This window comes from Mytilus galloprovincialis, chromosome 7, assembly GCF_965363235.1.
Source record: "Mytilus galloprovincialis chromosome 7, xbMytGall1.hap1.1, whole genome shotgun sequence".
Classification (NCBI taxonomy): domain Eukaryota; kingdom Metazoa; phylum Mollusca; class Bivalvia; order Mytilida; family Mytilidae; genus Mytilus; species Mytilus galloprovincialis.
The window spans coordinates 80,539,476-80,550,183 of record NC_134844.1 but is presented as its reverse complement, the minus strand read 5'-3'; the positions used below and the strand labels follow the sequence as shown (position 1 = coordinate 80,550,183).

The 10,708-nt window shown below is 31.4% G+C and overlaps 1 protein-coding gene across 1 annotated transcript; it reads right to left on the bottom strand.

Annotated features, from left to right (window-relative positions):
* Nucleotides 1-2,142: 2,142 nt before the first annotated feature.
* LOC143083774 (putative transmembrane protein 183BP) lies at nt 2,143-9,514 on the bottom strand. The gene is made up of 3 exons (XM_076260092.1): nt 9,370-9,514; nt 4,876-5,056; nt 2,143-3,704 (listed from the first exon to the last, which is right to left on the bottom strand). The coding sequence occupies exons 1-3, from the start codon at nt 9,497-9,499 to the stop codon at nt 3,110-3,112; spliced, it is 906 nt and encodes a 301-aa protein (XP_076116207.1). The 5' UTR covers nt 9,500-9,514; the 3' UTR covers nt 2,143-3,109.
* Between the last annotated feature and the right edge of the window lie 1,194 nt (nt 9,515-10,708).

Here is a 10,708-nt window from a genome sequence, read left to right as displayed (position 1 = left end):
TAATTCCTAAACAGTTGGAACCAAATCTCCCAAAATCAATCCGAACCTTCCTTTTGTGGTCAGAAACCTTGTGTCAAAATTTCATAGATTTCTATTTACTTAAACTAAAGTTATAGTGCGAAAACCAAGAAAATGCTTATTTGGGCCCTTTTTGGCCTCTAATTCCTAAACTGTTGAGATCAAAATTTCCAAAATCAATCCCAACCTTCCTTTTGTGGTCATAAACCTTGTGTTTGAATTTCATAGATTTCTATTTACTTAAACTAAAGTTATAGTGCGAAAACCAAAAGTCTTCGGACTATGACGACGACGACGCCAACGTGATACCAATATGCGACAAAAATTATTTCAATTTTTGGGGTCATATAAAAATACTTATTTTGGGCCCCTTTTTGGCCCCTTATTCCTAAACTGTTGGGACCTCAACTCCCAAAATCAATCCCAACCTTCCTTTTGTGGTCATAAACCTTGTGTTTGAATTTCATAGATTTCTATTTACTTAAACTAAAGTTATAGTGCGAAAACCAAGAAAATGCTTATTTGGGCCCTTTTTTGGCCCCTTATTCCTAAACTGTTGGGACCAAAACTCCCAAAATCAATCCCAACCTTCCTTTTGTGGTCATAAACCTTGTGTTAAAATTTCATAGATTTCTATTTACTTATACTAAAGTTATAGTGCGAAAACCAAACGTCTTCGGACGACGACAACGACGTCGCCGACACAGACGACGACGCCAACGTGATACCAATATACGACCAAAAAATTTTCAATGTTTGCGGTTGTAAAAAAATCTAAATACATGTTTAGATTCAGCATATCAAAGAACCCCAATAATTCAATTTTTGTTAAAATCCAGCTAAGTTTAATTTTGGACCCTTTGGACCTTAATGTAGACGAAAACCGGACCAAAAATTAAGAATCTGAATAAACGGTTAGATTTGGCATATCAATGAACCCCAATGATTCATTTTTTGATGAAATCAAACAAAGCTTAATTTTGGACCCTTTTGGCCCCTAATTCGTTGGGATCAAAACTCCCAAAATCAATCCAAACCTTCCTTTTGTGGTCATAAACCTTGTGTTAAAATTTCATAGATTTCTGTTTACTTATACTAAAGTTAAAGTGCGAAAACCAAAAAAATGCTTCTTTGGTCCCTTTTTGGCCCCTAATTCCTAAACTGTTGGGACCAAAACACCCAAAATCAATCCCAACCTTCCTTTCATGGTCATAAACCTTGTGTTTAAATTTCATAGATTTCTATTTACTTTTACTAAAGTTAGAGTGCGAAAACCAAATGTCTATGGACGACGACGACAACGTGATACCAATATACGTCCAAAAATTTTTCAAGTTTTGCGGTTGTATAAAAATGGCTGGATCTGCCCCTGTTAAAGTCATATGAAACGAGTGACTGGTGAAAAATAATGTTTATCCAATTCTTGAACTAATGCATGTATATATCATAAACTTAGTCTTCTGTGCATGATTTTATCATTTTTTACGCAAATATATTGTATAATCGTCAAATTTTTTTCTCTCTGTTTGTTATGATTTAACAAATATGGTAGCTCATTAAATGCCGTGTTTTGACTCTGAAGTTTACCGATTGTCACCTTATAGTAAACAATCAACATAAAGCATGGATATTGAGCACGTGATTACATGTACAATCAGATAATAGTTTATTCTAGTGACAGATCCATGGGTATTGTTCACCAGATTTTTACGAGAAGGTTCACGCTTAGGTCACTTTGCATACAGAAAATATGTTGGTGAATTGCTTCCTGGAAGCATGCAATTAAAAAAAAGTAAATTTCTTCTAAAATTGGACAAATTAAGGAATTTTCTTCAGAAAAAAGTATTTCAGGTCTATAACACCAGTACTTTTGAAGGAGTATTCTTTATAAGTTTTAAAATAATGAAAACTATCCATTTTGTTATAAAAATACATATGCATCATTTTTTTTAATTTCAGGTTTCATATGACTTTAAGAATAAGATATTCAAATGATAAGTAATATTCTGTCAAAATTTATCCTTTAAAAGCATGTCAAAAGATTTTTTTTTGGCAATTTTTTATCATGAGACTAGTATGCCTCATGTTCAGCTTGAGACTGAAAAAATGAATGCAACACCTGTATACAAAAGATAACTTCTTTAAAATAAACAAGTAATACATGTAATAACAAAATCATTTAATCATGTTAACTGTTGAAGGAAAATAAATTGGAACACTAAAATGTCCTGTTTCTAATGTATCCTTAAGGGGGCTCGCGGGTATAAATCAATTTTTTTATAGAATAATCCAATTTCGATACTTTTTTCTATAAATAAACTTTTTTCCATACCTAATAGAAAAATAAAATAAAAATATGGTGTCAACGTTCTTTTAAGCTCACAATCTCCCTTCAAATGAAGCATGCATTTTTGTTTAGGTATTTGCTTACTGTTGAACTACATTTTGTAGTAGGAAGAAAAAGGTAATATAGAAATAAAAAAAGAACTAAATTACAGAAATCATACACTAGTTTAGTTTAAGTACAGCTTATATGAAAAAAATAAAAAAAATATAGGTCACTGATAAGTTAAAAAGATATTTCAAATCTAATGCAAAAAAAATGCATTTTTTTCACCAAAGGGAGATAATTTGGAGGTTTTGCAACGATATAAACATTTAAAAAGTCATCTGGGGCCAAAATATATTGATTTTTTTTGGTTGATCTTTGTGCCATATATCATAAAGTAATAACTTATAGTGTAATAAATAAAATTTGTAATAAAAAAATAAAATTGTTTAAATATTTGATTTTTGATGCTGATTTTTTTGTACCTGCGAGCCTCCTTAAATAAAAGCATTACACTTGAACAAGATAAAAATTATACATATTATACACATCCTATCAGGAAATAAAGGTATAATTATAGGAAATTCATGCCCATAAAACTAGCCCAGACTTTAATATTGGAGTATTGAAAGTTAGCCAAATGCAATAACTGGAAATCTTCTTTTCTAATTGAGGGTAGATAACTCCATTTTTTTTAGTAATGTTTTGTTTAAACTTTTGACACATTTTTCTGTTACTGATACAATGACTACAATAAATTAGCTAATTATTAAGGAATGGATATTTAGGATGCCACCAAGGATATATTTTCACATTTAAGACAGGATCTAGAATCATAACAGTATCTTCAATGAACTTTCTGTTACCTACAGGAATGCCTTTTATATTAGTATCAAAAACTAACTTTAAACAATGGTATCTCATACCGCTACTTAACTTAAGATAAACATTACTTAAAACAAGTCCCATCACAGAAGGTACAGATAGGAAAGTCTGGCAAGTCACTTCTAAAACATAATAATCATTTTCTTGATTGAAATATAAATCTCTGTAGCCATTTTTTAAGTCAGTTGTTTCTTTAAAATATTTCAGTTTGTTAATTTCATATATTCTTTCTTTTTTGAATTTGAAATTAAAATTATACACATTTTTCACTTTTTCATGCCAAGTAAATATGCATCTTTGGCCAATAAAAAAATGTGGTTCATCCTCAAAAGGCATTGTTCGTTTGATCTTTGCTACAAAAGGAGGATAGATGTAGAACAATGATCTAATAACTCTCTGTCTAAGTCCATGTATTCTCTCTAGGTTCTCTATTCTTAAACATTCTGGAAGTTCACTTTTCTCAAAGTAAAATCTGAAATTACAATTTAAAGGGAATATGTACAACAGCATAATTGATATATCATAAATAAGAGTATTATAACTTGACATATATTGTCTATAGCTATACAAAAAGGCTCCTTAGTGGATATATATGTGATCTAACATCAGGTTGATGAAAACATGTGCGGACCTCTGTCCTCATCAAAACACAATTGTAGTGTTTTTACCTGTTTATGGTAGATTTATTTTTGTAATTATATGTAAACAGGGCAAAGGTGCTATCTTACATATTTTTCTTCTGTTCAGCATTAACATGGGGAGAGTTGAGATGTAAAATGAACCTCTTTTATCCCTGGTTTATATGCCATTCCTATGTTAGAACCTCATAGGTGGTTTATGTTATATTCTTTTTATTATGTTTTAATGGACATTGGTGTTGTTGGCTGATATTTGATAGTCTATTTATTTCTTTTTTTTTAATTAAAAGCTTGATATATTACATAGACATATTGTTGAAGATTGTTACATGATGTCTTTGGGCTATACCGTGGTTTTGGGTTGCTGTCTTATTTATGTATACCCAACATTTATCATACAGACCAGGATATTGTACGCCTGAAGAAGGTAAATGCGGAGAAGCTTTTAGGACTTGCCTAATTAAGAAAATATTATAATGACTTTAAAAAAATATGCCTACCTATCATGCCTATTGTATAAAATTGAGAAAGGAAATAGGGAATGTGTCAAAGCGACAACAACTCGACCATAGAGCGGACAACATCCGAAGGCAACAAATGGGCCCTCAATGCAGCGAGAAACTCCTGCACCCATAGGCGTTCTTCAGCTGGCCGCTTAAAAAATATGTATACTAGAACAGTGATAATGGAAGTCATACTAAACTCCGAATTATACACAAGAAACTAAAATTATATATTTCCAGAACTGTACTGTATGTACAACAGCATTTGATGCCCAACAGATCTGTGCAAATGTCAAGAATCTGCTCTGGTAGTATTTGACATGACAAAGCTATTATTATGACATTATAAAAATATGCCTACCTATTGTATAAATGTTTCCAGAACTGTACTGTATGTACAACAGCATTTGATGCCTGACAGATCTGTGCAAACGTCAGAATCTGCTTTTGTAGTATTTGACATGACAAAGCTATTATTATGACATTATAAAAATATGCCTACCTATTGTATAAATGTTTCCAGAACTGTACTGTATGTACAACAGCATTTGATGCCCAACAGATCTGTGCAAACGTCAGAATCTGCTCTGGTAGTATTTGACATGACAAAGCTACCCATAAATCTATTGGAAATCTTATTCCTCCTGAGAAACTTTCTCTCTTTCGTCTTTGATATCTTTGTACTATAAAAGAATACAAAAAAACCATTGCACGAGTTCAGTTTGAATTAAAATCCTTGTAATCAATAACACAAATTAATGATAATGCAAGAATTTCCAAATGACATACTTGAAGCTGATTTTAGTTTTTACTTATTATACATGTTATAACAAGTGTCAAAAGTTCATTAGGATCCATCAAAATGGTTATTTGTATAGCAATGGAATAAAAGAAACACCATTAACATTAAATTAAATGATATCATGACTGAAAAGGCCAGAGATTCTATAACTAACCCTTGTTGTGCAGGTGACATAATAATACAGTGGTACCCAGACCACCGTTATTTGGCATCAATGGCGCTCTATACATTTGGAGGTCATTGTAATGCCATTGAATTCCCAGTGTGTGCATGTTTCCTCATTCTGACACTACTGATTGTCATGTTTCTCACTTTTAATATTCATTTTGAGCTCAAATTCGAACTTAAAAAATTGAAATCGGACAAAATTGTTTATTGCATGCAGTGCTAGCAATGATTTCCTTAAAACAAATTTATTAATTTAAGTATTGGTATAAATAAATAAAAAAAAATATGGACTAACTCAAGTACACCTTCTAGGTTGAGCTTAAATTTAGTGAATCAGCACAAGGTGTTTTTGGAATTTCAAGGTTATTTATGACTTTTTGTGATCAATAAACGCTAGCTTTCATTAGCTGATCATAGAAAAACAAGTGACTAAACTATGTTTCAAGTTTTATAACAAAAATCTCTGTATTAAAGTCTGTGGATTTTCTACAAAATTCTTCATTTTATATTCACCAAATCCCTTTTTCTATTAAATGCAATAAAACTATACCAGGTGCTCCGCAGGGCACAGCTTTATACGACCGCAGAGGTCGAACCCTGAACAGTTGGGGCAAGTATGGACAAAACATTCAAGCGTGATACAGCTCTGAATTTGGATTGTGATCAAATTTTTGACATTACATGGTTTTTTTTTTACACAAAACAAATGTCAAGATTTTACAAATCAATTAAAGATTTCTTCTTCAAACTTTTTAAATCTAAAATTAAATTGTTGACACAGCATAGGTTTCTGACACAGAATGAATGTGGTCTAATGAACTTAAAAAGGTTTTTTTTGCCTTTGAGCAATTCACTATGCTGTTGAATATTAATCCTCTCAAAAAAATGTTTGAAGAAATTTTCTTTTTATTTATGAAATCTGAAATGAGAAAAATTTAACCCAACCCCCCTTTTTTTCACATCCCCGTTTCCCTTTTTCCAAAACTGATATCAATTCAAATTTCTAATGGAGTTTGCAACAATAACTACTCTTTTAAATACATCATAAAATATTAAAATGTAAAATAAAGTGCTTGTTATCACTGAATGGTAAAGATTGGTTGGTAGTAAAAGTGAATATACATTGTTTATGTATAAAACAATAAAAAAAACTTCATCAGCAACATTTTATATTGGCAAATTTCCAATGAAGTTATTTACATAAAATTATTGGCAAATAAAAATAGAAAATGACATCATAGTCATGTCTGGCAAATGTCCAACATACATTATCTAAAAACATTTTAGATAAGATAAGGAAAAAAAGCTTCATCAGCAACATTTTATATTGGCAAATTTCCAATGAAGTTATTTACATAAAGTTATTGGCAAATAAAAATAGAAAATGACATCATAGTCATGTCTGGCAAATTTCCAACATATATTATCAACTACTATTCTATACAAAGAAAGATAACTCCAATTGAAAATTAATTGCTATTGCACAATATTGTGCAATTAGATATTTCTTGCTATTGTGCAATACTGTGCAATTGAAAATTTCTTGCTATTGCACAATACTTGATATGGAATCCTGATTTGGACCAACTTGAAAACTGGGCCCATAATCAAAAATCAAAGTACATATTTAGATAAAGCATATCAAATAAGCCCAAGAATTTAATTTTTGTTAAAATCAAACTTAGTTTAATTTTGGACCCTTTGGACCTTAATGTAGACCAATTTGAAAACTGGACCAAAAATAAAGAATCTACATACACAGTTAGATTTGGCATATCAAAGAACCTATTTATTCAATTTTTGATGAAATCAAACAAAGTTTAATTTTGGACCCCCATTTGGACCAACTTGAAAACTAGGCCAATAATTAAAAATCTAAGTACATTTTTAAATTCAGCATATCAAAGAACCCCAAGGATTCAATTTTGGTTAAAATCAAACTAAGTTTAATTTTGGACCCTTTGGACCTTAATGTAGACCAATTTGAAAACGGGACCAAAAATTAAGAATCTACGTACATAGTTAGATTCGGCATATCAAAGAACCCCAATTATTCAATTTTTGATGAAATCACACAAAGTTCAATTTATGACCCTTTGGGCCCCTTATTCCTAAACTGTTAGGACCAAAACTCCCAAAATCAAACCCAACCTTCCTTTTATGGTCAAAAACCTTGTGTTTAAATTTCATAGATTTCTATTTACTTATACTAAAGTTATGGTGCAAAAACCAAAAATAATGCTTATTTTGGCCCCTTTTTGGCCCCTAATTCATAAACTGTTGTGACCTCAACTCCAAAAATCAATCCCAACCTTCCTTTTGTGGTCATAAACCTTGTGTTAAAATTTCATTGACTTCTATTTACTTATACTAAAGTTATTGTGCGAAAACCAAGAATAATGCTTATTTGGGCCCTTTTTTGGCCCTTAATTCCTAAACTGTTGGAACCAAAACTCCCAAAATCAATCCCAACCTTCCTTGTGTGGTCATAAACCTTGTGTCAAAATTTCATAGATTTCTATTCACTTAAACTACAGTTATAGTGCAAAAACCAAGAAAATGCTTATTTGGGTCCTTTTTGGCCCCTAATTCCTAAAATGTTGGGACCAAAACTCCCAAAATCAATCCCAACCTTCCTTTTGTGGTCATAAACCTTGTGTTAAAATTTCATTGATTTCTATTCACTTTTACTAAAGTTAGAGTGCGAAAACTTAAAGTATTCGGACGACGACGACGATGACGACGACGACGACGCCAACGTGATAGCAATATACGACCAAAAAATTAAAATTTTTGCGGTCGTATAAAAAATTTATACTTTGCACGACGTTTCACCTTGGTATATATGTACACAAGAGTGCACACGCTGAAATGTCTCGCCTTCTATACTAATCATTGATATGTTGATAGTCCTAAGTATAAAGCTAAGCTTTATTACAACTGTCACATAAACTTAACATTAACCAAGATAACTAAAAAAAGACCAATGAACCTTGAAAATGAGGTCAAGGTCGGATGAACTATGCCAGGCAGACATGTACAGCTAACAATGCTTCTATACAACATATATAGTTGACCCATTACTTATAGTTTAAGAAAAATAGACCAAACACAAAAACTTAACACTGTGCAATGAACCGTGAAAATGAGGTCACGGTCAAATAAATCCTGCGCGACTGACATAAAGATCATAAAATATTTCCATACACCAAATATAGTTGACCTATGGCATATAGTATGAGAAAAACAGACCAAAACACAAAAAATTTAACTATAACCACTGAACCATGAAAATGAGGTCAAGGTCAGATGACACCTGCCAGTTGGACATGTAAACCTGACAGTCCTTCCATACACTGAATATACTAGCCCTATTGCTTATAGTATCTTAGATATGGACTTGACCACCAAAACTTTACCTTGTTCACTGATCCATGAAATGAGGTTGAGGTCAAGTGAAAACTATCTGACAGACATGAGGACCTTGCAAGGTACGCACATATCAAATATAGTTATCCTATTACTTATAATAAGAGAGAATTCAACATTACAAAAAATTTGAACTTTTTTTTCAAGTGGTCACTGAACCATGAAAGTGAGGTCAAGGACATTTGGACATGTGACTGACGGAAACTTCGTAACATGAAGCATCTATATACAAAGTATGGAGCATGCAGGTCTTCCACCTTCTAAAATATAAAGCTTTTAAGAAGTGAGCTAACGCTAATGCCGCCGCCACCGCCGCCGCCGCCGCCGGATCACTATCCCTATGTCGAGCTTTCTGCAACAAAAGTGGCTCGACAAAAATGGCCCATCTGTATTATTCAGTACATTTGCTGTTTTGATACTATTGCAGTTTGAAAAGTTCAAAATTGACAGGCCCCAGAAGGGGTCATAAACCTTGACTAATCAACCCCAATATATTATTTAGTTATATCTGTTTTCTTTTTTAATATCCTTTTTCATTACATAGAATAAATGTCCTAATAATTAGAATTCAAATATATTCTATCAACTTCACTGTACCTTGATTCTGGTCAATGTCCTCTAGTTCTTCAGATACTGGCTCACCTATTTCTAAATCATCAATGTCTTTGTCAAACCAGCTGACATCCTCCTTCTCAAGTCTAGTTTTGTCTATTGTGGTCATTTGCATATTTCTTACTGTAAAATATATAAACAATAAATCCAATCCAAAAATATTTTCAAATGAATTTGTAAAATGAAAGCAGTAAAATATCAAAGTACATGTATAACTGAAATTAATAAGTCAGAATATCAAATACATATAGAAAGTTGGAAATGTGAGCAATTACACCCTGCTAGTTTCAAGTATTCAGTTAAAGGAAGTTGACGAGAAATGGATGTGAAAATGAATAGCACAATATAATATGATCATGGTCATATGAAGCTGGATACTGTCTAAAAACACTATTTGAAGTTTCCAAAACAAATGCAACGAAATTTTACAAATGGCAATTATGTGGAAGAATTTAAAGTAAACAGAACTTTTTTTTCAGAGAGGTGAAATACATGTATACCAGAGGGACATTTAAACTCATAAATGAAAAATAAACTGACAAAACCGGGGCTGAAAAAGCAAATGACAAATAAACAATAGTACACAAAACACAACATGGAAAGCTTAAGACTAAGCAACACAAACACCATCAAAAACAGTTTATTCCCAATTGTCCCACTTTTTAAATTTTAGAGTTCTGATTGTCCCACATTATTCTATGAAGTAAAAAGTTCTTAGATAAACAAGATAACTGGTGTTTTTTTTTTATAAATAAACAAGAATTTAATTATGACACATTTAATAAGAATTTTATAAAAGAATATATATAAATATTTTTTAAATTCATTAGTATTTGATTAAAAAAAAGTATAATATTTCTGATTTATGAAATATATATCTACAATGTTATTTATAAAAACAAATGAAAATAGCACTAAATACTGAAATTTGAATGACTTTTTTTGTAAAGTTCTGTAATAGATATAGAAAAAAATGCATGCAATTTAAAACTAGAGGTTCAAGAGCCTGTGTCGCCAACCTTTAAAAATTTACAAAAATTTATGAAATTGTTAAAAATTGACTGTAAAGGGCAAAAACTCCCTAAAGGGTCAATTGACAATTTTGGTCATGTTGACTTATTTGTAGATCTTACTTTGCTTTTAACAGTTTATCTCTTTCTATAATAGTATTTAAGATGATAAACTGCAAAATTTCCTTAAAATTATTATTTCAGGGGCAGCAACCCAACAACAGGTTGTCCAATTTGCCTGACAATTTCAGGGCAGATAGATCTTGACCTAATAAACAATTTTGCTACATGTCATATTTGATCTAAATGCTTTA